The sequence below is a fragment of the Eschrichtius robustus genome, chromosome 13 (genome assembly GCF_028021215.1).
Source record: "Eschrichtius robustus isolate mEscRob2 chromosome 13, mEscRob2.pri, whole genome shotgun sequence".
Taxonomy (NCBI): domain Eukaryota; kingdom Metazoa; phylum Chordata; class Mammalia; order Artiodactyla; family Eschrichtiidae; genus Eschrichtius; species Eschrichtius robustus.
Window position 1 is genome coordinate 89441915 of NC_090836.1, and position 27653 is coordinate 89469567.

Genomic DNA, 27653 nt, shown 5'->3' on the forward strand with positions numbered 1-27653 from the left:
TAGTTTTTCAGAAAGAGAAAAGGAAACCATGAATTTATACAGATATTGTCAATTCAAATTTAAGATTACAGGAGGGTTTTCCTTTTGTTTCTTTTCTCTTGAACAAAAAATCTAAGCTGCAAATGGTGCTAATATAATTACTTATTTGCTCTATCTAAAATATTTACATAGCAGTTCAAAATAACCATACCAATAGTAGTACGAAAAATTAAGATGATTGAATACAATTTAAGATTTCTCTGAGGGTGTGTGGCTATTGTCATTGTCCTTAAGATACATCTTACTAAGGATGTACCGTCCAAATATTGAGGTTTAAAGTCGCCTAAAATAATTCGTTTCTGTGTTGTTAGGCAACAAACTTGATATATAGTTAAATTCAGTTATTTCAGTCTGTTTTCAGTTTTGGGTGGGGATTTTCTTTCCTTTTGTATTTAATTTTTTTTAAAGTATAAAGTATTTACATGATTCCAAAGACAAAACTATAAAACAGTGCATTCGGAGAAGTCTAATACCTTCCCTGTTTCTTCCTTTCCCCTCTAGGTAACTATTTCATTCTTTTTTGGCTTATCCTCCATTGCTTCTTTTTTGAAGACATAAGTATATGTGCATATGTATGTGTGTGTGCATGTATATAAACATATATAGGTATTTTCCTCATTTTATTACACAAAAGGCTGCATATTATAAACACTCCTGGAATCTGCTTTATTCACTTATCAATATACCCAGAAAATCACTCTATAGCAGGATATACATATTTTTCTCATATTTTACATTGCATAGTATTCCATTTTGTGTTTATTCAACTAGATCCCCAATGATAGACATCTGGGTTATTTTAATTTTTACTATTGCAAATAGTGCCACAGTGTGTATGTTATCTTGAATTTTCTCCCAGAGTATTGATAGGAATTTCTGAGTATAAAGGTAAATGCATATGTGTAATTTTACTAGATAATGCCTATTCCTTTCCATAGCAACTCTACCATTTTGCTTTCCCAACATTAGTGTATGACAATGTCTGGATCCCCACAACTTTGCCAGTAGGTATGTTGTAATTTTTTATTCTTGCCTTTCTGATAGATGAGAAATGGTTCTCCAGTGTCATTTTCTTTTGTGTGTTTGTTTCTTTAATATGACTTTGAGCATCTTTTTTTTTAATATGTTTGAGCATTATTTATATTTCTATTTCTGTGAATTGTTGGTTCATTTCTCCAACCCGTTTTTCCGTGGAGTTATTGGTCTTTTTCTTCTCAGTTTTTAGAAGCTTTTAATGTTATGAGTATTGAGACTTTCCAGTGAGATAAGTTGGAAATCTTGTTTTCAAGTTTGTCATTTGCCTTTTTACATTGCTTATGCTGATTTTTGTTATATAAAATTTATTTTTGAATTTTTATATAGTCAAATCATGGATCTTTTCTCTTACTGCTTCTATATTTTGAATGATAGTTAAGAAAAATTTCCCCATCGATTCCAGTTATAAAGAAAGTGTTTTTTCCCTCCCTCCCTCCCTCTCTCTCTCTCTCTCTCTCTCTCTCTTTCTCAGTACTTTTAAGGTTCCATTTTTAAAATTTGAATCTCTAACACATTTTGAATTTATTTGGATGCATAGTGTGTGGAATGGATGCAAATTTCCCTTTTTTTTCCAAATGGCTGTTCTTTTGTTCCAATGCCACTTATTAAAAAGCCATCTTCTCCTTACTGATCTGAGATGCTCTCGTTATCTACACCAAATTTCCCAGTGCTCTGGGATCTCCTTCTGAGTTTTCTTTTTTTGTCCCCTCTTTTGTTTGTGTACCAATACTGTTTTTAATTATTATGCAGACTTTATGTTTTTAATATCTACCAGGGGTAGCTCCCCCTTCCCACTAGAGCTTTTCCTTTTCAGAGTCTCCCTGCTGCTACTGTTTGTTCGTCTTTTTGTATGAACTTCATAATCTCTCAAAGAGAAAAAAATACCTTTTGGTATTTATATTAGGATTGGGAAAATTTCATAGTGTACTTTAGGAGATTGACATGTTTTTGACGTGGAGTCTTTCTATCCAAGACCATGGATTATCTATGTTACATTGTGCCATTTACTGAAATCTGTTTTTTATATTTCCAGAATGTTTTATGGTTTTCTTCATACATTTTTTTGCAGATTTCTTGTTAAGCTTATGACGAGGTATTTTACTTTATCTTATTCCTCTTATAAATGGGTTTTCCCTTCCACTATATTTTCAGACTGGGTGGCATTTTTGTGTGTTTATTTTATTTCTTGCTACTTTACCAAATTCTCTTGTTAGTAGCAGTTTTTCTGATGCTTCCCCCACTTCAACCCCCAGGTATACCGTCATAACATCTGCATCTAGAAATAGTCTTACTTCATGCTTTTGAATTCTTGTTTCTCACTCTTTCCTCTTATGTAACTGTTTTGGCTAACATTGCCAATTCGGTGTTTAGGTAATAGTGAAGACTCTGAACATCCTTGTATTTCGTCTAGAGACTTTAGCAAGAAAGCCCTGTATTTCCCCATTAAGTTAAATGCTGATTTTGGGGCAGAGGTATACACATTTTATCATGCATAATGGGTGTCAATTTTCATCTTACTGAATGTTGAATTTTGTCAAATATCTTTTTAACATCTATAGAGATGATTATGTGATTTTTCTTCTTAATTCTGTTAAACTGATGTATTAATGACTATACTACTATATTAATAAATATACTAATTTCTCCTGGAATCAGCATCTCTTGTATGGCATCTATTTTTTATTGTGCTCTTGGATTCTGTTTGCTAATATTTAATTTGTTGCATCAATATTCATAATTAAGACTGGTCTTGAGTAAAGGCTGTCAGTACCTCACCCATACCACATTGGCACTTACTATTTGTGTACATATCTGCCCAGTTTTCAATGGCCAGCATTTACAACTCTTTGCCTGAAGATTTTCTCTGGCCAGTGGAGCCCACTTAACTAGAGAGCAAGGAGCAGGCCAGAAATGCTGGGAAATTTGCACCCCCTTGGAGCAGCCCTCAACCAATGACTAACATGAGCTGGTGGATAAATACCTAGGCTCACCCAGGATAACTCTGGGAATTCCCCAGCAGGATTAAGTTCCATTTGCCCTTAGCCACAATTTGCTTGATAGTAACACATTATTGGTTCTCTTCCTTCCTCGTTTCTCTTTCTCCTTCTGGCTCCCAAGCTACTTGCACTTGAACCTCACGTCTAGATTGGCTTTCTAGGGAAACCCAATTAAGCCAGGTGTATAATTTTCTTTTTTTTTTAAATTTATTTATTTTATTTATTTATTTTTGGCTGCATTGGGTCTTCGTTGCTGTGCACGGGCTTCCTCTAGTTGCGGTGAGCGGGGGCTGCTCTTCGTCGCGGTGCGTGGGCTTCTCATTGCGGTGGCTTCTCTTGTTGCGGAGCATGGGCTCTCGGTGCGCGGGCTTCAGTAGTTGTAGCACGTGGGCTCAGTAGTTGTGGCTCGCGGGCTCTAGAGCGCAGGCTCAGTAGGTGTGGCGCATGGGCTTAGTTGCTCCACGGCATGTGGGATCTTTCCAGACCAGGGTTCGAACCCGTGTCGCCTGCATTGGCAGGCGGATTCTTAACCACTGCACCACCAGGGAAGTCCCTAATTTTCTTTTTTGTACAATCATTGTGAAGTTTGGGTATCAATGCTATATTCATTTCTTAGAACTTGGGAAATTTACTTTTATTTCCCATACTCTGAAATAGTTTAAGTAGCATTAGATTTATCTGATCTTTAAAAGTTTGATAGAAATCCCCTCGTAAAACCAACTGGGCATGGTGTTTTTATGTGGGAGCTCTGACAACCTTCTCTGTAACGTCTGTAGAAATTGCTCTCTTTAGACTTGCTATTGATTCTGGGGAAATTTTGTAAATTATATATTTATGGAACATTAACCATTTCAAATGGTTTCATACAGGTTTTCAGTTTTATTTGCATAGAGTTGTGCAAAGTAGTGTTTATAAGTTTTTATATATTTCCTCTGATTTTATGGTTATTGTCCCATTACCTTTTATTTCATATATGTATACCTTCAAACCTTCCTCCACTCACTATTTTGGTTTAGGTTAGCTAGTGGTTTGTCATTTTCTTGACTTTTTCAATACTTAGCTTTTGGGGGGGCACAGTTTCATTTCACTATTTCCTCTCGATGCAAGGATTGATTAGCAGTGTGTTTTTACAGTTTTAGGTGGAAGAGACTTTTTTAATGTCATTATTTGCCAGTTATATAGAATTGTGATCACAGAAGGCCCCTTATATCATTTACATTTTTGGAATGTATTGAAATTTTCTTTGTGGACTATAATATGTCAATTTGGTGAATTTTCCATGTGACTTAGAAGAAAGTTTAATCTCTATTATCAGGATTCAGTGTTTACATTTATTAGATCTACTTTGTTTATAATTTTGTTTAGGTCTTCTGTATCCATACAAATTTTTTGTCCAGTTAGGTCTATTGTGTTCTGAAAGGGTGTTAAAATTTCCAATTATTAGAGTTTCTGCTTATTTATCTTTGCATTCCTTTTCAGTTTGCTTTATAATACTCATTGCTGTTTTATTGGGCACATGGATATTAATGATAGTTTCCTCTTTGCAAATTGCAGTATTTAGCATTATAAAGTGTCTTTTTGTTTCCTTTTAGGGAGAACAAGGCTGAATTCTTGCTTGTCTAATAATAAAGTCATGACCCTGTTTACTTTTTTTTTTAAATTGAGATATAATTGGTATATAACATTGTATTAGTTTTAGGTAGAACATAATGATCTGATATATGTATGTGTATGCAAACTGATTACCAGAATAAGTTAACATCCATCACCTTACACACTTAAAATTTTTCTTCTTGTGATGAGAACTTTTAAGATCTGTTCTCTTAGCAACTTTCAAATATACAAGACAGTATAGTTAATTATAGTCACCATGCTGTACATTACATCTCCAGGAATTATTTATCTTACTAGAAGTTCACCCATTTCACCCACTGCCACTCCTATCCTCTGGCAACCACCAATCTGTACTTATGTGTTCTATTGTTTTTTTTTTTTAGATTCTACATATAAGTGAGAACACACAGTATTTGTCTTTCTCTCTCTGACTTATTTTGCTTAGCATAATGACCTTGAGGTCCATGCACGTTGTAACAAATGGGAAGATTTCCTTCTTTATATTGCTGAATTTATATAAGTATCACATTTTCTTTATCCATTCACCTGTTGATAGACACTTAGGTTGTTTCCATGTCTTGGCTATTATAAATAATGCTGCAAAATATGGAGGTGCTGATATGTTTTTGAGATAGTGATTTCATTTCCTTCAGATGAACACCCAGAAGTGAACTTGGTGGATTATATGATAGTTCTATTTTTAATTTTTTGAGGAACCTCCATACTGTTTTCCACAGTGGCTGCACCAATTTATATTTCCATAAACAGTGTTCATGTGTTCCCTTTTTTCCACATCCTCGCCAACACTTGCTGTTTCTTGTCTTTTTCGTAATAGCCATTCTATCAGGTGTGAGGTGATATCTCATTGTGGCTTTGATCTGATCCCCCCCACCCTTTTTAAAATTTAGGTTTTATTTAGAATGGTTATAGATATACCAGGTACACTTAAATTTTTAAAAACACCATCCTTTTATTTTTACCATTTTAATCTTATATTTTAAGTAAGTCTCTTCTATCCAGCATAGAGTTGGATACTGACATTTTATCCAATCTGAAAATCCTTTTCTTTTTATAGGTCAGTTAAGCCCTATTGCATGTATTGATACCACTGATATACTTTGCTTCAGTTTTGTCATAATCATATAAAGTCTTTCCTATGAAGTCTGTTTTATTTCTTTCTCTCTTTCTACCTCATTAATTTGGGTATTTAGGAATATTTTAATTTTGTTCTAATACCTTTACTCAATACCATTCAGTACCCCCCCTTTTTTATATTGTCTTCCCACTATGAACAATATTGTAATTTGCAAGTCATCTCCTCTTTCTCTACTCTCCTTTACCCCCAGCATCTAACTTAAAGTATTACCCTTTTAGGGCTTCCCTGGTGGCACAGTGGTTGAGAATCTGCCTGCCAATGCAGGGGACACGGGTTCGAGCCCTGGTCTGGGAAGATCCCCCATGCTGCAGAGCAACTAGGCCCGTGAGCCACAATTACTGAGCCTGCGCGTCTGCAGCCTGTGCTCCGCAACAAGAGAGGCCGCGATAATGAGAGGCCCACGCACCGCGATGAAGAGTGGCCCCCACTTGTTGCAACTGGAGAAAGCCCTCGCACAGAAACGAAGACCCAACACAGCCATAAATAAATAAATAAACCCAAAGTTTAAAAAAAAAAAAAAAAAGAAAATAAAGAAAAAAAAAAAGTATTACCCTTTTAGTCCCAGTTTTTAAAAAGCCAGATTTTCTCTTCATATATAGTCTCTGCTTTCTCCCCATTTTTCATATTTGTGTTATATCCATATTATCAAAACCTATATAAATTAAATACTATTCTTTCAACCTTATTCTCACTGTTTCTCCCCAATTCTACTGTAAAAAGCTCACCATCAAAACTTAAGTTGAATTTCTCCAATTATTTTCTGAATCATATTCTCTAGTAAATTTTTTAAAAAGGGTATGGGAATAATATTTCCTGAGTCCTTGTATGTTCATAATGGTCTATGTCTCCAAAACATTATCATATATCTGATAAGAATATGTAAATAACTCATACAATCTGAGTTAAAATGGGCAATGGATGTGAATATACATTTCTCCCAAGTAGATATACAAATGATCAGTGAACACATGAAAAGATGCTCAACATCACTCATAATTAGAGAAATGCAAATCAAAACTACAATGAGTTATCACCTCGCACTGACTAGGATGGCCACTGTTAAAAAAAAAAAGAAAGAAAGAAAAAGAAAATAAGCATTGGTGAGTATGTGGAGAAATTGGAATGCTTATGCCCTACTGGTGGGAATAAGATAGTGCAGTCACTATGGAAACTAGTACAAAGGTTCTTAAAAAGTTAAAAATAGAATTACCATACAGTCAGTAATCACACTTCTGGGTATAAATCCAAAAGAATTGAAAGCAGTATCTCAAAGATATATTTGCATACCTATGTTCATTGCAGCATTATTCACAATATCCGGGAGGAAGCAACCCAGCTATCAAGGGACGAATGGTTAAAGGAAATGTGGTATGTGCATGGAATGGAGTATTATTCAGCCTTTAAAAAGAAGGGAATCCTATTACTTGCCACAGCATGGATAAACTTTGAGAACATTATACTAAGTGAAATCTGCCAGTTGTGAAAAGACAAATATTGTATGATTCCACTTATATGAAGTATCTGAAGTAGTTAAACTCATAGAAACAGAAGTTAAAATGGTGGCTGTCAGGGAGAAATGGGGAGGTTGCTCAGTGGTTATAGAGTTTCAGTTTTGCGAAAAATTCTACAGATCTGTTACATAACAACGTAGAGTTAACACTTCTGAACTGTACCCGTAAAAACAGTTAAGATGGTACATTCTGTGTTATGTGGTTTTTTTTAACCACAGTTAAAAAAAAAAAAAATGAAAAGGAGGGCAGCCCTACCGTGCGCTCTTCAGGTTTTGCTAAAAAGCCAGCCTTGCCAGCTCTTTCATCCAGTCACAGGGTCTCCAGACCCTCCGCCTTCCTTTTCCCACGATAAGAATGGCCTCCTCACTCCGGTAGGGGCCGCCCTCGCCGCAGGCCACCCTCGCTCCGCCCTCGCCCCGCCCCTCCGACTTTCCTCTAATCTTAGCCCTGGCCCCGCCCCCTTCCCCAGCCTTTTTCCTGCATCCGGGCCTGGAGCGGCTGCTCTGAAGACTGGCGAGCAGCATGGAGGCCCACGGCGAATCCCAGTCCGACGCGAGCTGTTCGTCGTTTTCCCGGGACGGCTCCGGGGTCTCGGTGTCCAGGGAACTGCTGACGGCGGGCAGCGGCGGCCGCGGAGGTGACGGGTGGGCGGCGGCGGCGTGGGGCGCGCACGTGCGGCAGGGGTCGCGCTGCCGGAGCAGCCGGGGGCCGGTCGGCGGCTCCCTGCCCAGGCCCGGCCCCACCGAGGGACCCCCGGGGGTGGCCGCAGGACTCGGGGTGGGACCGGGCGGCGGGGGGCGCGCACCCGGCCTCGGGCCTGGGCGTGGTTCCTGTATTCCGCACCGCGGTGAGCGCCCACTGCCGCGCGCCACAGCAAGACACCTCCCCTACGGGGGCGGCCTTAGGGTCGGCTCTGGGTCCCAGCAGTTGACTGGTAAGGGGAGCGGATGAGTATTAACCACCCTTCCTCCGCAGATGCCCCCAGAGCCACCCTTAGTGCCTCTCTCTAGAGGAAGACGGGTTCGGGAAATCCGCACAGGATTTCAGACACCATAATAGAGAATTAAAAAGCAAGGATTCGAATCCCAGCCCCATGAGTTATTCGCTATGGAACTTTAGGAGAGTTGTTTACATTCCCAACGCCTCAGTTTTTACATTGGGAAAATGGAAGTAGTAGTATCTATAGAATTTGTTTTTCTTTTCTTTTTTTTTTATGGAGAAGAATAATACACCTAAGGTCTTGGGCATATTCTCCTTAAATATTATTTTGAAGAAAAGATTCTATGAGAATCCAGAGCATCCAAAGAAGTTATAATAATAATAGCCGAAGCTTTCTTAGTGCCTGCTTTGCCCCAGGAATTAATTCACTAATTTAATCCTCACAACCACCCTGTGTAGAGGCTCTGTTATCGCCATTTATAGATGAGGAAACTGAGACCTGGTGTATCATACAGATGAGTAACTTGCTGGAGATCGTGTGGCTGGGAAGTGGCAAAACTGAGATTTGAATCCAATCAGCGTGGCTCCAGAGCCCGTGCTCTTTGCACTAATCCAGTTGCTGGGTCTAAGGTAGTAAGCAAGGAATGTTGAGCTGCTGCTCTGAGGGTGAACGGGATTTTTACACCAGAGTGAAGAGATTTTCCAGGTGTTGGAAACACGGTGCGCAAAGCCTTGGGTTTTGAGAGACGAGTCCTGTTCTCTGAGCTCTGATGGGCTGGAGAGTTGGGTTGATTTGAGGAGTTGTGAATGTAAGGCTGAATAGATGGAGTTGGGAGTGGGGAGGTTTAAAGAGCTGTTTTGTCTAGGTTGGACATCTTTACTGAGGGGGAACTAACCTGGCAGGCATGTTTTATAAATGAAGAAATTAATGCTCAAAAAGCTTAGGTAATTTGTCCAATATAATGCAGCTGGTAAACCATTTCTGGCTTCACTTAACACTTATGGTACTTTGTACTGCTTCTTGTGTTCTGTCATTGCCGACCCACATTTGTCACTGATGGGTTTCTGACCCAGAAAGGTGCAGTTCAGTGTTCATTTATTACCTGGCATTGGTGACGCAGAGATGTAGGAGACAGATTTAAGAAAGGGGAGATCTGTGTGCAGAACTAAAATGTTGTAATGGAACTTGGAGTGCTGCTTTTTTTAAAAAATGTGTTGGGAAGTGAGGAACAAACGATCAAAACCTGAGGGCTTGAGGGTGGTCTTGGAAAGTTTGCTGATGGGCTCCTATTTCTTTACGCTATAGTAAATAAAGTGTGTGTGTTTGCAGGTATATGGGACAGGTTGCTCATCAACTCCAAGCCTAATTCCAGAAAGAATTCCACTCTTCAAACAGTTCGGATAGAGAGGAGTCCCTGTAAGTACTCTTCCCTCTCTCTCTCTTCCTCTCTGTCTCTCTCAAGAACCCTCTCTGATGTGAAATTCTGCCTAATTAAGTGCTTATTTGATGGGACAGTATCTGCCTTTGTTGTCAGATATCAAACCACAGAGAGTGAAGCCGAGCAAGTCTTACTTGGGAATTACGTTGTGAATTCAGTGCACAGGGATAATACATTATTCCCCTGCTTTAAGAGGGTAACCTTGCCCAGAAAAAATCCTTGTGAGATGGATTTTTGGAAATCAAAACCAATTATTGTTAATCTCCATGGGAAATTTTTCTAGAGGTTACTGAGTCCCGAATTCAATATTCATGTGTGGGAAAACACTACCAGATCCCATTAAATTGGACATAATTACTTAAATAGTAAATGTTACTCATAACATAACAGGGCCAGTTCTCTTCATTAATTACTCTGTCATATTGCTGTACTGCACACTCACAGACCACTCAGACTTTGTTCAGGTAGCATTCATGTAATACTCAGGTTCTGTGTATTTCACTCTGAATGTTTAAAAAAAAAGAATAAAGACGAGAAGTAGTAAAAGCAGTGTAAATGATGCATGAAGTTATCATGTCTGTAAACTAAGAAATCATGAGTATTCCGAGAGGGGAACTTAACTATAGTATGCACTAAACCTACAACAGCTGAAATGACTGCATGGTGGGTCCGCATTCAAATCCAGGCTTTTGTGTGGACGTAGGTTTTTATTTTGGGGGGGTACATATCTCCGAGTGGAATTTCTGGGTCCTATGAAAAGTATTCTTTAATAAAGAAAAAATTGCCAAACTCTTTTCCAAGTTGGGTATGCCATCTGGAATCCTTCCAGCCGTCCTGTTTCACCATTAAAGGCCATTTCTTGACCTTCACCTCGACTTTCTTCTCTTCTTCCATACTCTGGACATTTCCGTCAGCTGTTCTGTGGTTGTAGCAGTGACTTAAGGAGTTCTGAGAGCCCATGATGTGCATAGTTATGGGCCGGGCCTCTTCTGAGAGCTAAAGAAATTAGAAATCCCTTGTTTATTGCTCCCCCTGTGCTTACCATAGTGCCTGTCAGTTATTGTCCCTGTTTTACAGGTGAGTAAACTGAGGTTTTGATTGGTTAAATTAAACGTGTTAGACTTCTGTGGTTGTACATGACTGAAACCCAGTTCACATTGCCTTCAGCCAAACGATGTTGGCTCATTTTGTTGGGGAAAAATACCCCAGTGATTTCAGGTACCTCTGCATTCAGGTGCTTGGCATCATCCGGGATCTTCTGCTCTGTATCTCTTAGTTCTGCTTTCCTAGGTGTTGACTTCATCTAGAACAAGCTCTTCCCCGACGGGTGGCAGGTGGGCCAGTTTATCAGCAGCTCCAGGCTTACATTCAGCAGCTCACTTAGTCATTTACTCGGAAAGAAGGGATATTTCTCTCAACAGTTCCAACCAGAGTCCCAGGGTGATCTCTGATTGGCCTGACAGATCACAGTGTCGTTAAACCAAATCATAGTGGCCAAGGTTGTGGAACACGTCAGCATGAATGGGGTAGGGACAAGAGTGACTAAGAGTGACAGAGTTTAAAAGGAAAGTCATCATTATATTATCAGAAGAAAGGGGAACAGATGTTGGGCAGGTAAAAACAGCCATTGCTTCATTAACATGCCCAGGGTAACTCAGATAGTAAGAGGTGGTACTGGGGTTCTATTATTAGCATCATCGGTCTGACCCCAAAGCCTCGGAGCCTCGTGCATTGAACTATTAAGTCCTACTGCCTACTTATTCAGTTACTGTTTGTTGAATGCCAGCCTTCTAGGAATTTCCAGTCCTGGGCATATATGAGAAACACAAAACGTTGAGAAATAATTGCTGAATTGTGTAGTCCTACCGTTTTAAGAATTCAGGAGAGGATGGGAGTTTGTAAAATGGAAGGAATTTGAAAGATTTTATTATAACTATTGTTATTATTCCTGTCAAATTTAGAAGTGTTTTTACAGGAAATTCTGGATTTAAAAATTTGAAGTTTGGCCAAATACTAACATAAATATTGATAAACTATATTTTTTCTCCTTAGTATTGGACCAAGTACAGAGCTTTCTCCCACAGATGGCTCAGGCAAACGAAAAGCTAAGGAAAGAAATGGCAGCTGCACCACCTGGTCATTTCAATATTGAAAATATTGACGAGACTCTCGGAAAAGTTATACAAATGGTAACTATGCTTTGTTTTCATTTCATAATGTAAAATTACCAGTATGCCTCGTCACTGGAAAAAGAGAACTTTTTAATTTTAATTCTGTCTGTTTTTTTCCTTCTTGCAAAGTCAGCTCATGTTTCCAGTACTGCATAGATACTCGGTCATTTGATGATTAAGGATCTCATAGGTCAGTAAGCTTCCCTGGGTGAAGTTTAGGAATTTAGTAATTCAGCATCATAGGAAGGCTTTTTCAAGTTAAATAGTACATTTGTTATGTTGAAGCATTTATTTACTAAGTGTTCTAACTGGATTTTTTTCTTATTTTCCCATCTAAGGCCCAAAAGAGGTAATCATAGTCTGATTCATTGAGAATGCGAAAGTAAATGATGTGTATAACAGAATAACTGATCACATAAGCCACGTGTGAAAACTGTCTCTCAGTTTAGGCTCTCTTATTTCTACACTGGAATTCCCTGTATAACACTCATGTCTGGACAGCGCTGACACCATTGTTAAGAATCATATCTGATTCATCAGCAGATCTGGCAGCTGTACCTCCAGAACACATCCCAAATCCAGCCATTTCCACACGGCATCCAGCACCCGTGCTCTAGGTGATTACGGTCACCCCTCTGGATTATCCCGCTAATTTCCCAGCCAGTCCTCCTGCTTCCACCCTTTCTTCCCAGAGTCTGTTCTTCACCCAGTGCGTGTGGCCCACAGTTTGGGAACCAGGGCGCTTCCCATCACGTTTCTAATTAATTCAGAGTCCTTCGTGGGCGTGTGTGATCCTGCCTCCAGCTCTCTGTTGACCTTGTCTCCCACCAAGGACCCTCAGTGACTGCACTGCAGTCTCCATCTCCTTGCTCCGGGCCTTTTCCCTCCTTGCAGAATGCCCCTCCCCAGATTCGTGCATCTTGACTCCTTCCATCTCTCATCACTTGTCACCTTGAAAGGCCTTCTGCGTGGCTCTATTATTAGCTTTTATTTTTTTAAATTTTCACTGCCCTACACTATGCTTTCTGTGTAATTGTTTATTGTCTTTCTTTCCCAACTAGAACAGAAGTCAGCAAACATTTTCTGTAGGGGGCCAGATAGTAAATACGTTAGGCTTTGTGGGCCCTCCTGTGCCCGTTGTGACTCCTCATTTCTGCCATTTCGGTGTGGAAGCAGCTGCAGATGATATGTAATGAATAGGCAAGTTTTATAAGCTTTATTTATGGACACCGACATTTAAATTTCATATAATTTTCACGTTTCATGAAATATTACTCTTTGGATTAGTTTTTTCTACCACTGAAAAGTGTAAAAACTGTTCTTAGCTCAGAGCTGCACTGAAAACAGGCAGTGGGCTGGGTCTGCCCTGCAGGCCGTGATTTGCCAACTCCTCCTCAAAAACATAAGTTCCACAAAGGCCAGGATTTTGTTGTTGAGCCACTAGTGTGGTACCTGGTTCATGTTGATACTTGTTAATATTTGTTGAGTGAATTGTGTTGAATATAATCAGGATGTATAGAATTCGGTTGTGGGGGACTTTTTAGACTTGCAGTAAATATAAAGCATTATGGCGGACTCTGGCAACTGAAAGAATAATAGTGCCATATTGTATTAAGAACTTTTCTTGTCCGGGGGAATTCCCTGGCGGTCCAGGGGTTGGGGCTCCATGCTTTCAATGCTGAGGGCCTGGGTTTGAGACTTGGTCGGGGAACTAAGATCTTGCAAGCCACGTGGCACAGCCAAAAACAAGAACATTTTCTGTCCTACGTGCTGCTTGGGCTAAACGTTGGTCCCTTCCCAAAGTTGTTATTGTAACCTTTTAGGGAACTGCCCTGAAATAAATTTCCCACATGGTGGTGTTTTGCAGGATGTGGCCTTGTTTGAGATGAATCAGTCTGATTCAAAAGAAGAGGACAGTTCAGAAGAGAATTCACAAGACAGTTCAGAGGACAGTTCAGAATCTGAGGATGAAGACGATAGCACCTCTTCTGAAGGTGAAGTCACCATCGATACCATTAAGCTTCCTCATTCAGAAGATGGAAAAGGCAAAATAGAGGTTCTGGACCGTCCTGCCAGTGAAAAAAAAGAAACAGGGAAATAAACAATCTGAGAAACAGGTGATAGATGCCTGCTAATTCTGTGAAAAAGAATGTGACTTGCTGGTTATTTTGCATTTCAGATACCTATGGTGCTTTTTTGCAATATTGAATGTATTTTGCTTCTTGGAGAAACAGAAGCTGGCTTTTAAAGAGTTGGAAGAGAGAACATTTGGGGATCTTCTAAGAGCAGACTGTTGTTGGTCTCATGCTAAAGAGATTTAGTTTAGAAAGCTTAACTTTATGTATGGTGATGAGTGAATTCGTTGGCATCCTCTTTCATCAGCACAGACTTCAGAAATCTCAAACTTGTTTTAAAGTAAAAATACAAGTTACCCGTTTGTTTTTGTTTTAAATTGGCCTCTTGGATAAAACAACCTAGGTTGGGGTTTTTTTTAGGTTATTATAAAGTCAAATTTATTTGTTACCATCAAAATGGGTTCAGTGAGGGAGAAATTTTTTTTTTTTTAAACGTCTTTATTGGAGTATAGTTGCTTCACAATGTTGTATTAGTTTCTGCTGTATAACAAAGTGAATCAGCTATATGTGTACATATATACCCATATCCCGTCCCTCTTGCATCTCCCTTCCACCCTCCCTATCCCACCCCGAGGGAGAAATTTTTTACAAAGAAAAGAATTACTTATATTTAGATGCCCTCAGACATATCTACTTTAATTAAAAAAAAAAATCGTTTCCAGTTTGAGCTGGAAAACTGGTGCTCTGTGGTTTAATCACTGTCAGTGACTCTGTAGCCTCTCAATGCATGTAGAATTTACTGGTTGGAAAAATTAGTGGTTTTTTTGGTTTTGTTTTTTCTTTTTCTCATAAAGCAATTTGTTTGTTTGTTTCAGCTATTAAAATTATTCCTTCCAGTTACCCACAGTTTTGAAACCTATTAATTGTAGAGAATAGGGACACCCCAGGAAAATAGGGCACAGTACATAAAAAAGGTAGTAACAGGTTTTCCCTTTCAAAAGGCAAAATGATCCTGCATTGGAGTTGCCTTTCTGCCACATTCTTGATCTTATTTAACTTGTTTGGGATCTCATCTGCCATGGGACTGGCTTTGCTCAGGACATAGACCTGAGAATTTAAAGGACTGTCTCCAAGTGCATTGAGCTGATGGGACTTTGTTGCCTAATATTTTAGGATTTTGTTTTAACTATTTTTTCCTACTCCTCTCGTTAACCTACGACATCTTGTAAATACTCTGAAGGTAATTCTCCAAGTTCCTTCTGGTATTTTTCATTGGGAATTGGAAATTGGCTGTGCACTCAAGGTATGCAGAAGTGAACAGATCTGGAAACGAGACTTCTCAGCTGCAAAGGGTATTATGCTGTACTTTGTAGCACCAAACACAGCTGTGATGAATTACTGGTGTGAATATTTAAGGATTGTCTTCTACCAGATAATATTTATGCCGCATTGTGGGAAGAGTTGCATTTGTCTGGTTCACTCCTTAGCTTGGTGCATGGTACACAGTAAGCACCGAATGATGTAGATAAATGAATTAACAGGTGTATTGAGGATGTACAGGGCATTTTAAGCCATGGTATCCATGCAGATATGAAAGTGTAACTTCACCGGAAATACAAAGCCAAGTAGAAATAGTCTGATGGTCAGTGAAAGAGACTAGTCAGTCTAGAAATACATACTAGTGTGTAGAATTATATTTCTCTCCTGCCATGGCCTTCTCATATAATACAACTAGGTATTCTATACAGTTAAAGAAGTCAACTAAATTCAGTTCCTCTGGACATTCTTATGACATAGGAGGAAAAGGAAAAACAAAAATTTAATATGTAATAGGGATGTCGTTTTAAGTAAGTGTAAAATGGTTGAATTATTTAATATACAGCGTCAGGGATGGCTGTTTTTAAACAAAGTTGGATACTAAGATAAATTACGTATGTCTTAAAGGTTTAAATATAAAGAAATAAAATTATAAGTTTCATACTAAAATATAGGTGAATATTTAATAACATAGTTAAGCAAGTTTTTGTTTTTTTTTTTAAAGCAGAACCTCAAAGCTTGAAATTACAAAGGAAAAGAGCATACAGTCAAGTTTGAGAATCACTGGTCTAGGTCTTAGGTCCTCTTGACTTCGCTTTACCCACTGGATCCCAGGAATACTTCCACCACACTCTCATGACAACATATTACTTCACTTGACCTACCAAGACCTCTCATTCTGTCACACCCCAACCATCCCATCTGTTTCCGTCATTTGTCCCAAAGCTGCTTTAGAGTAGTCTATACCGTCTGCTTAAACTCCTAACTTTTCAGCCCTCTGCAATTTGGCTTTTGAAACTGTTTCCCTAAAGTCTTCCATTACTGAGTATTCATTCGGCTGCCATCTGAACTAGACTGTGTGAATGGAACTCAATTTCTTCCTCTTCAGATCATCCCGTTTTCATCCTCACAGTGAATGATACCACTAAACTAAAGCCTGGAGTTTTGGAGGCTCTGAAATATGAACTAGAATGGAATTTCCACAAGGCTGGTGACTTTGTCTGGAACATGGCTATACTGTGCGGCATGCGGGATCTTAGTTCCCCAACCAGGGATCGAACCCAGGCCCCCTGCATTGGGAGCGCAGAGTCTTAACCACTGGAGTGCCAGGGAAGTAAGTCCCCTATAGCCCTTTTTTGGTTGTTGTTGAATTTTATTTTATTTGTTTTTTGTATGGCAGGTTCTTATTAGTTATCCATTTTATACATATTAGTGTATATATGTCAATCCCAATCTCCCAGTTCATCCCACCCCCACCCCCATAGCCCTTTTAAAATTAGTGTATCATTTAAGAATGTTTATATCATGTAAATCATATCTCTGATAAGGGATTAACATCCAGAATATATAAAGAACTCCCACAACTCATCAAAAACCCCAAACAACCCAGTTTAGAAATGGGCAAAGGACTTGAATAGACATTTCTCCAGAGAAGAAATACAAATGTCCAATAAGCACATGAAAAGATGTGCTTTTATATCATTAACATTAGAGAAATGCAAATAAAAACCACAATGAGATACTACCACATCCATGGGGACGGCTATTATAAAAATAAACAAAACACAGAAAATAGCAACTGTTGACTAGGATGTGGAGAAATTGGAATCCTTGTGAATTGCTGGTGGGAATGTAAAATGGTGCAGGCCCTCAAACCAAAAAATGTAGGGACTTCCCTGGTGGCACAGTGGTTAAGAATCCGTCTGCCAATGCAGGGGACACAGGTTCAATCCCTGGTCCAGGAAGGTCCCACATGTTGCGGAGCAACTAAGCCCGTGAGCCACAACTATTGAGCCCACGCACCACAACTCCTGACGTCTGTGCACACTAGGGCCCATGTGCTGCAATTACTAAAACCTGCATGCCTAGAGTCCGTGCTCCACAACAAGAGAAGCCACTGCAATGAGAAGCCTGCGCACCGCGACGAAGAGTAGCCCTCCACTCAGCGCAACTAGAGAAAGCCCGTGCACAGCAATGAAGACCCGATGCAGCCAAAAAAAAATAAATAAAATTGAAAAAAAAAAAAGTAGAATTACAAAAAAAAGAAAAGAGCATAAAATTCATAAATATTTAAAACTAGTGGGTGGCAAAGAAGTTTAAAAGTCAAGGGACAAATTGGGAAAAATAATTTCAATGTAAGGCAAGAGTGTTATTAGTATATAATGGGCTCTTACAAATTAGTAAAAAAAAAAAATGACTAATACCTCAATAGTGAAAAGGCCTTAGGACTTGAACAGGTAATTCACAGGAAAAAAATGTTCGGTCTCATTTCTCAAAGAAATGCAATTGAAACCGATGTTGTATTTTTTACCTCTCAAAGTGGCAGATGAAACAACAGCTAGTACTTAACTGAGCCCTTTTTGTGTGTCAGTCACTATTCTGAGTGTTTTATGTTTAAGAGTTACTGCCACTCACACATAAAAATTTCTCGAGTTATACATTTAACATCGGTGCACTTTATGTATGTTATACCTTAATTAAAAAGCTGTTTTGTTTGTAAGCAGCGTGCTCTACAGTCTCTTGGAAACTAAATCACCATCGTGCTTTGGTTGGTCTGACCCTGTGGGTTCTCTGCCTGATGCTTTGGTGTGAGGTGATGGCCGCCATTTGGAGAACAGTTCTGTTCCTGCTAAGGCTGATGAAATGTTCTCTTCAACCTTGTGTATTATCTTTCTATGGCTCTTTGACAGTCATAAATCAGAAAATTAGGTGTAATGGTCTTTGAAGCAAAAATATTCTTAATGAATCTCCTCTATCTATTCTCCTATTACTTGAATTGTGCATCAAATATGGTACTTATAAAAAAACTGCCTTGCAAAGTAGCTTGCATTCCTGTGCCTGAGTCCACTACTGTGGTAGGAAAGACAAGTAAAGAGGTTGAGTCTTTCATTTGTATTTGCCTCAGTGCCTGGCATGGTGCCTTTCACTCGGAATGTACAATAAATGTTCGTGAAACTTTTTTCTCTTGATGCCAATAAAGTAATACATCTTAAACATCAGTGGTTCACAATCCTGAGGAAAGAAAGACAGGTTTACTATCTTTTGATTGGTAGACTTTTCCCAAAAGTTTAATGGTGGAATCTTTGTGGTTGATTCCCCACCGTATGTTCATGGAAGATCCTTGCCAGTGATTGGTTTGGGGATGGGCATGTGACAACCTTCCCAAAGAGGCACAACCTGAGTCTTGTTAGTAGACTTTTGGAAAGAAGAGGATTTCTCATTCCTAAAAAAGAGGTACATGAAAAGATGGCTGCTTTCTTTTGGAACATGGATATCTTGTGACTGGATATGATTCCTGGAACTCTGGCCTAGTGGCCATAAATGGAGCCAGCTCTTGAGGGTACAGTCGGTATGTCAAGGATAGCAAAGAGAAGCAAGGAACATCACTGAATTACTGCATCAAATAACTCTGTAGACCAAACTGTCACTGGATTTCTTGTTTTGTGACACAATAAATTTCCTTTTTGTTAAAAAAAGACCACCATTTTATGAGATGTTCTCTTGTACCTACTTCACAGATTTAAGAAAAAAAAAAATGGCAGGGAGACACTAAGCAAATTTTTTTAAAGCCTTACAATAGGTAACTGGTGGAGCCAACTTTTAAGTTCAGTCAGCCACATCCTGCCATTGTGGGCCTACCAGTCACTATGCCACAAGCATGGGCTCCAAAGCTGGATCAATCCCCGCCCAGCCACTTATCATTTGTAAAATGGGGATAAGAGTATCTCCCTTATGAGGTTTTAGTACGAAATTAATGAGTTAATACTCATCATGTGCTTAGAACAGTGCTTGGTAAGTGTGAGGTATTATGATGCTGTAAGAATAATGCACAGGGCTTCCCTGGTGGCGCGGTGGTTAACAATCTGCCTGCCAATGCAGGGGACACAGGTTCGAGCCCTGGTCCGGGAAGATCCCACATGCCGCGGAGCAACGAAGCCCATGCGCCACAACTACTGAGCCTGTGCTCTAGAGCCCGCGAGCCACAACTACTGAAGCCTGTGCACCTAGAGCCGGTGCTCCGCAACAAGAGAGAAGCCACTGCAATGAGAAGCCTGCGCACCGCAACAAAGAGTAGCCCCCGCTCACCGCAACTAGAGAAAGCCCGCGCGCAGCAACGAAGATCCAACGCAGCCAAAAATAAATTAATAAATTAATTAAATTTTTAAAAAATGAATAACGCACAGTGGTGGCAAAAATTTGGAGAAACTGTTGGTAAGATTACAGATTGCTATATCCTTTTAATCAGATTCCACCTCTAGGAATTTATTCTAATTAAGCAAATAACAGTTTTGTTCACAAATTTCTATCTAAGATTGACTGTGACATTTAAAATAGCAGAAAGCAAATATAAATGTCCAACAATAGAGAACAAGTTGAATCAAAGCTACTGAACATATGCAGAGGTATGTTTATTGACATAGATGCTTACATATTGTTAATTGAAAAAAGCAGGTAAAGTTATGTACAGTATTATACTAGTTCTAAAAAATGTATTCATAGAAAAAATCTGGAACATCTCAAATATCATCTGTGGTTATTTGTGGAGAGTTTATGGTTGAATCTTAACCTTCCCATTTTATTATTTTTACAAAATTAGGTATTAATCATTTAAAAAATCCACTTGGGTGATATTTGCATAATAGGTATAATAATAATAATCCACCCTATCCATCATGTCTCATGTCTGATAATCTACTTATAGCCCAGGTTTCCCTTGATAGCTAGCTTCTGTTTTCTTAGAAGGGAGGTATGGGGGAACCAGTTTCGTTCCTTGCCCTGTCTCTAGTCATTTCCACAAAAGCTCTTGCAGTTAATGCTCACTCTGCTTAGCTTTATACTTTGACAAATATTTAACATTTGCCTACTATTCATTACCAAGGGCCTGATTCAGGCATTGGCAGTAACAGCATCTTAGCTTGGTTAAGACTACCAGCTTCATTGCTTGAGTGCCTGTTCTGCCACTGAATAGCTGTGTGATCTGGGCAGGTTTCTTAACCTCTTTCATTTGAAAGCAAATATTTATTGAGCTCCTCCTACGTGTTAGACACTGGAGATACGTCCTTGAACAAAAGAAGCACCTGTTCACGAAGCTTACATTCTAATGGGAAGAAATCGATGATAGTAACTATGCCGGGTGGTGGTTAAGTGCTACAAAAATAATGCAGGAGAAGGAGACTAAAGAATGAGGACAGATGAGGTGTGAATGTGGGGATCTATGTGCTATTTTAGGAAGAGTGGTCAGCAAATGGATCTCTACAAAGAGGATGTTTGAGCAGAGACTTGGAGGAAGTAAGGCAGCCACCAGCCGGGGGTGGTGTGTGGGGAAAGAGTTTCAGGAAGAGGCAGTGGTGTGCTGGCGCTGGCCCACACTTGTTCTAATTACACGCATCTCATCCCAACTCTGCGTTCAGTGAAGTCAAGTTGGTAGCTTGAAATCAGCCTTGGTGAGAGCATCTGTACACAGAAATCAGCAAATGCTGCAAATCAGAGTTTTCTTTTCCTCTCAGAGAGCCACTTGTTTGTTAGATATCTACCAGCACAGCACTGAGAAGAAGGAGCAGTGAGTGCAAAGGCCCTGAGGTAGGAGCGTGCTTGATCAGTTGGAGGAACATCAAGGCAGCCGGGGTGGCTAAAGAGAATGAGAAGGTAGTTGATAGGAGATGAAGTTAGAGGTAGCCGGGAACAGAATTGATAGGACTTTGCAGGCACAGTAAGTACACTGGACTTTATTCTAAGTGAAATGGGCGCCATTAGGTTTTGAGCAGAAGAGTGACACCATCTGACTCAGCCTTTGAAGAGAGCCACACAGGGAGGAATCGGGAAGGCCAGTCAAGAGACTGGCAATAACCTCTTGGTAGTGGTGGAGCCAGGAAAAAGAGCACCTTGATTTATTCATCTTTTCAGATGTTGTGAAGATTAAGTTGGCTTAGCATAGTGACTAGCGCACAGCAGCCCCTCAATAAATGATAGCTGTTGTTATTGACATGCCAATCCTGGGGGTGGGGGGGGGGTGCTCATATCTAATTAGGAAGACCAGTAATTCCAGCACCAAGTGGTAAGTACTATGTTCCAGACAAGTGAGAGGATAGAGGAGAGACACTTACAACCAAGTTGGGGAGTAGGAGAGGCCAGGGAGGGTGTATTTGAGCAAAAGGCTACGGGGATGGGTGGGTGCTGGGGGGCTGCTTTAGCAAAGGCACCGGGAAGTGGACTTCGAAGGAAAACAGAACTTTTAAAAGTGTCTACACCTCCCCAACTCCCCGGTTCGGGGGACAGATCACAGGTTTGTCCTTTAGATTAGCAAAATAATCAGTGATCTGAAGAAATGGTGATAAATTAATTACTCAGTGTGTTAATTAAATCTCCTAGTAGGCTGTGGATCGTAACGTTCCAATTCAAATTCACTGGTAATTTTATAAATTCCATGGAGCCTTTGATTCTGGTCAGCAGTTGGATATAAAAACTCAAGCCGCTGAGAACTTTAGAACTCGCTATGGGAAAAGGGAGTTCTTAATCTGGAGGTCAAACATGGGTTTTAGGAGGTCTGTGAATCTCTTGAAGATATTTGCAGAACTAGGTGTGTACGTGTGAATTTGGGACAGAGGAGATCTATAGCTTTTATCAGATTCTCAAAGAGGTTTATGGCCCAAAAACTATTAAAAGCACTGCTACTGAGCGTAATATTAGAGGGTAAAAGTCATTCTAGAAGAAATGGCCAGGTTTTTGTTTGCCATTTCATCTATCATTAAAATATATGGTAAAGTGATATTTTAAATCACATGAAATCATTTAAAACACTGCATTTAAAAAGTGGTTCCTTTCTATTAAGAACATTGTCATTTTATTCAAATATGAACTGTCAGTTTGAACCCAGCTGGGTCCACATTTAGAATTTCACCTGTGCTGAGCTCTGAATGAGCTGTGGTAAAATAAAAACGCTTACAGGCAAAATTTGCTCTGTTGATCATCCAGGATCATACCTGATATTCTTCCTATTGAATGTTTCCTGCCCCTGATTTTTGTTATCATTGTTTATTGATTACTGATTCGCTACATTCTTCTAACGTTAAGCTGCCGAGTTTCCGAAGTAACAAGTAATCCCTAAGGGCTTCTTCAAAGCCAAAGAGATGGAGATGTTTACTGAAATTTTACTTTAAAAGGAGGATTCATGGAAATTAATTGCTCTGACCAGCTGCCAAAGACTCTTCAATTCAGGATCTCACCTTCTTCTAGTCATACGTGGATGGTTAGAATCTACCCACCTACTTTTGTCTGACAATGGGCAATTACGTGAGTACTGCACGGGTTGTAATAATTCCTCTTTCTTGAGCACAGAGAATGGTCCAAACACCTTGTTGAGTGCGTTATGTATATTATCCCACCGGATCCTTACAACACCTAATGAGATAGATAGGGACTTTATCCCTGTGTTATAGATTCCAAATCTGGGCTTTGAGATAGTTAGGTAACTAATTTGCCCAAGATCACCCAGCTAGTGAGTGGCAGAACCAATTAGTAGAAGAGTGGAAAACCAAATGTCCTAGAAGGACGAATGAGCTGTAGAAAGAAAAGCACCCTTTTCCTTGTACCATTGTCATTTTTCACTACATGGTATTTTCCAGTGCTGCTGTATCAGGTACTGGGTCAGACAGTGGAGGAGAAAAGCAGCATAGGAACTGATGACTACTGGAAAGGGTTGTAGGGAAATTAATTCATTGAACTAATATATCTCACTATATTTTTAAAATAGTGATGGGGAAAGCACTTAACTTTTGTTGAGTATTTGAGTATTTACCACAAACAAAGCCCAGTGCCAGGTGCTGCACTAAGATTATTGCATTGAATCCTCATTATAAGGCTTCCGAGGGAGGCATTACTGTCCCCATTTTACATATAAGGAGACTGAGGCTCTGAGAAGTTGCATAAGTTTCCCAAAGTCACATAGATAGTAAGATGGCATGATATGAACCAAGATCAGCCTCCAAAAGCTATTTACTTTATAGTACATCATACTGTAAAATCCACTTTAAAAGCTGTTGACTAGAATTTAAACTATTTGGGGCCAAAGATCATGTCATTAAATTTTGTATACTCCTCAGGACATAATATAGTACCTCGTACTTGGTAGGTACTCAAGCACTGTTTCTGGGTTGGTCACTCATCACAGTGGGTTGAAAAATAGAACATCAAAGGCACAAAGATGTATCTTATTTCCAAAAGGAAAAAAAAAAAAAAAAAAAAGAACTTCCTTCATATTCCTTAGAGGATATACTGTTCCTTGAGAGAAAAATTACAGAAAATCTTTTTAACAACCCCATATGCCTGGTTCAGAGGTTAAAACCTGTACATATTATACAAGGGTTCCTAACAATGCACTTTCTGTATTATAACTGCATGATATTGATGTCTGCAAGATGAACAACCATGACTGGGTTAGTCTTGGTGGGGAACAAAAAAAGCAGCTTGATATTTTAGAACTATGTGTGGTATATGACATAGTCAAAACCCAACAACTACGCATCATTTTAAGGTATAAAAGGGGTATTAGAAAATACTCAGGAACATGTGTAAATGCTTAGACACGTGGCCCGACCCTCTTGATGGTCCTTGTGGTTTTTCTCAGCGGGTGACTGACACCTCCTTCCTCAGCACAGCCCGGCTTCTTCAGTGCGGAGGGCTGAGGAGGTGCTTGCTGTCTGAGAGGGGCTCCTGATGACGGCACTACGCTAATATTCCAGCGTCACGGTCTTGGTTTTGAGGTATTCATTTAGAGCTTCCTCACCTAGGGAAGAGAAAAGCAGCTGATGGACCGTGTTCACAGGCAGATGTGATGTCGCCAGATCCTGGACACAGGTGCAGGCATATCAGTCACTAGGCAAATACAATGGGGCCGAGGCAGTGCTTCTCAAACTTTAAATTTCATGTGAATCACCTGCAGATCTTGTGACACACTAGATTCTGATTGGATTAAGTCCGGCAGAGGCCCCAAGATTATATGTTTCTAACCATTCCCCGATGATGCTGAGGCTTGTGGTGCACACTTTGAGGAGCAAAAGGGTTTAGACCAGCTACCAGGCCTTCTAAGGACCAGAGTGTTGGCCTATCACTTTCTACCCCAAACCCTTCTCCTTTATTTCCCAGCTTGATGACAAATCTCCATGTCTATTCCTTGCCCATTTAGGCTGAACAGAAGTGATCAGGATACTGTCCTTCTGATTACATTGAATGAAGCAGAATAGAGCAAAGAAAGTTTGAGATCATTTGGTCTCATCTTATTTTAAAGATAAGGGAAAGGCAGTTTTCCTGACTTACATAATATGTTAGAGACACAGGGGCATATCCAGGAAAAAATAAATAGGTCTGCCTTTCTGTTTCTATTCTGTTCCTATTTTGAGCTACCACAATCATCGATTTCTACAACAGTTAAAGGGCATGGGTACCACAGGTGAAACTAATGAGTATATGATTCTGGAAGTTGAGCTAAACCCAGGCTTCTTAATGTTAAATTAGAATCACCTTAGGGAGCTTTTAAAATTCCCGATCCCAGGTCATACCCCAGACCAATTAAATCAGCATCTTTGCATTTTTTTTAAAGCTCCCAGATGATTCTAATCCAATGTGCACCTGGGAACCATTGGGCTGAGGGAATTTCAAATTAGGAGAGGAAGAAACTGTTAGACAAAGTCTACTGTTCTATAATAAAACAGACATGAAGTGTGTCGATCATTCTCTATCAAAAGACAAGTGGAACACTGTTGCCTCACTTTATAAAAATAATTTCCCTAAGAAAATCTCTCCATGTGTTTTGGATCCAGGGATGAAAGCCAGATTGAAGACATGAAAAAAAAAAAAAAGACTTTACCTTCAACTCAATGGAATTTAAAACAAGAGCCACTTTTATTGTTGCAAATACACTGCCAAAAGTCTTCAGGAAAGAGAAAATGTAAAAATACCCCAAATTAACCCAATTTATGTTAGCAGACTGTAATTGCAGTAAATCACAAGCATTTCGATTTTTGAAACAACCTGCCAGACTGACTATGGGGCGTGAGAACATGGGCTGCATAGCCGACTGTCTGGGTTTGCATTCTCTTTGCCAGTGGCTGGCTGGCTGACTTTGGGCAAGTTACCCAAAATCTCTGAGCCCCATTTTTCTCGTCTGTAAAATAAAGAAAATAATAGCACCTACACTCCCATGGCTATTGTGAGGACTGCTCGTGCTATTACAGGTAAAATATCAGAATAGGGCCTGGTACATATTTAGTGTTCAAAGTAAGCTATGACTGGAAACGTGATAGTGTTACTGCCCACGGTGAATTACATTTTGGGCTCTCTGCAGACTCTCAATCTGAGCTCCCAGATGACCAGAAAACTCTGCCAGTTTCAGTGTTGTCTCTGAAAGACTGCCAGGTGGCTCAGAGACAGGATTTATTCTTGCGGCTAGCTGGTTATTGCCTTCTACCCATTTTCCTTTCTTGGTTCCACTTGGTCCCATGACATCTAAACCAAGTTCATGCTGAATGTCAGGTTAAAAAAAAAAAACAACATATTTTAGCTAAAAGATATTGTCAGGGCTTTCTTTTCAACATGAATCTTCTTTTTTAAAAGGAAACACTTTTCCACACAATTTGAGTACTTTTCTATATTTACGTTATGTTCAATAAAAATGTTTAACTTTGAAAAAAATCAGTACCCTTGAAAGCCCAGATCCAACTGCCATGTAGGAAGTGCCCTTTAAAGCAATACAAGAGTGTTGCATGAAGCATGAAGCGGACTATTCTGTGATGTGCAGTAGAAAGGTAAGGCATATTCATACCTAAGTCTTTTCCAAAGCCAGACTGCTTAACTCCACCAAAAGGGGCTGCCACATCCGTCTTGTTGTAGGTGTTAATAAAAACAGTTCCTGCCTCTAGCTTTTCACTCACATACATAGCTTTATTTATGTCTCTCGTAAAAACCCCTGAGGCCAAGCCGTACTCTGTATTATTTGCTCGCTGCAACACTCCATCGATGTCCCTGCAAGATGTTTTTAGGAAGACATAAAACCTCATTAAATGCAAAAGCAAAACACTTCCAATTTTCTGTTCTAATGTTTTTCCCCTCCGCGCTAGAAACAGGAAAGCATTACTGCCAATGTGCTTACATTTTTATAAATGAAATATTCCAGGCTTACACCAAAAGAAACTCCCAATGAAATATTACAACTCTAGTATTATATTTTTCACATATATCCTGAAATACCTTTTAAAATCTGAAGTCATCTCTTCAGCCTTCTTCATTGCTTCTCCTTCATGACTACCCCATTTGTTTTCCTCTCCCTTGAGCTCCATTTACAGACATATTCTCAGAGCACCCGCAATGTCCCCCCATCTATCCAGATTTTACATGCACATTTCAAGGCGCATTCACTTGATGCCTCACCCTGAAGCCTTCCCAGATCCCCCCAGTGCCACTGTTCAGGCAGTGTAGTGTAGTGGCCTGGCGAGAAGGCTCCACAGCCAGACTGCCTGTGTGACCTTGGGTGAATCATTTCATCTCCCCTGCTTTTGTTTATTCTTGTGAAAAAAGGGAAATAATAATAATAGCACCTGTCTTGTCATGAGGATTAAATGAGCTAATAGTGTCTGGAACACAGGAAATGCTCAATGAAAGTTAGCTATAATAGGGTAGCACATATTCCTCCAATTCAGTATTTTGGTTTACCTTTTCGTGTATTTGGTGTTCACCCTCCAACTAGACTGGAAGCTCCCTGAGGGCAGGGGTAACATCTTACTTTTCTGTATACTAGGGTGTTGCACCATCAAGTGAGAGTGAATGCAATTAATATGCCAATCCAATAAAAGGGTAGTAAAATCATCCCTGAAAATCATCCCTGCCTTTTGACTCAGTATGTGTACACACCAAGTAAGTGCAGATGTGAGCCTGCTCTTCTCTCAGTTGGGTCCAGTTCCAACATGCCTGCCATAGTGTGAGTATCTCATCTTTATGAGTGTCATACCAGTGTTAAAAAAATGCATGAATTTTCTACAACACGGCCAGCAAATGTAAGCCAAGATTTCATCTGGGGCTCCGGCAAAGAAACACGATTTCTGTTCCAAAACTGGAGCAAAAATTAGTTGTGCTGAATTCTTTGAGAGACAG

General features: G+C 39.7%; 2 protein-coding genes across 5 annotated transcripts in view; one reads left to right on the plus strand and one right to left on the minus strand.

Moving 5' to 3' along the window:
- Window positions 1–7825: 7825 nt before the first annotated feature.
- On the plus strand, window positions 7826–18953 carry NOPCHAP1 (NOP protein chaperone 1). Of its 3 annotated transcripts, none has more exons than XM_068560307.1 (5): window positions 7826–7989; window positions 9622–9708; window positions 11783–11919; window positions 13769–14018; window positions 16018–18953. In XM_068560307.1, the coding sequence occupies exons 1-4, from the start codon at window positions 7875–7877 to the stop codon at window positions 14000–14002; spliced, it is 573 nt and encodes a 190-aa protein (XP_068416408.1). In that variant the 5' UTR covers window positions 7826–7874; the 3' UTR covers window positions 14003–14018; window positions 16018–18953. The 3 variants fall into 3 exon arrangements, with proteins under 3 accessions (XP_068416408.1, XP_068416409.1, XP_068416407.1); XM_068560308.1 differs by having other exon boundaries at window positions 16021–18953; XM_068560306.1 differs by lacking the exon at window positions 16018–18953 and having other exon boundaries at window positions 13769–15918.
- A 772-nt stretch (window positions 18954–19725) lies between these two features.
- The window catches only part of ALDH1L2 (aldehyde dehydrogenase 1 family member L2), a 59528-nt gene continuing 51600 nt past the window's right edge, over window positions 19726–27653 (minus strand). The window contains exons 22-23 of one of the 2 annotated variants that reach the window (XM_068560304.1): window positions 26329–26528; window positions 19726–24294 (exon numbers count right to left, since the gene is read on the minus strand). In XM_068560304.1, coding sequence (XP_068416405.1) covers window positions 24239–24294; window positions 26329–26528 — 256 coding nt within the window. In that variant the 3' untranslated portion in view covers window positions 19726–24238. Of the gene's footprint in view, window positions 24295–25385; window positions 26029–26328; window positions 26529–27653 lie in introns of those variants that run through there. The other variant, XM_068560305.1, reaches the window with a different exon arrangement.

Excerpts from the sequence above, each read along its gene's own strand:
- NOPCHAP1 (XM_068560307.1), top strand. The coding sequence starts at position 7,875 with ATGGAGGCCCACGGCGAATCCCAGTCCGACGCGAGCTGTTCGTCGTTT. Across the intron at positions 7,990-9,621 it reads GGGCAGCGGCGGCCGCGGAG|GTATATGGGACAGGTTGCTC; the intron begins GTGACGGGTGGG and ends GTGTGTTTGCAG. Across the intron at positions 11,920-13,768 it reads TCGGAAAAGTTATACAAATG|GATGTGGCCTTGTTTGAGAT; the intron begins GTAACTATGCTT and ends GGTGTTTTGCAG.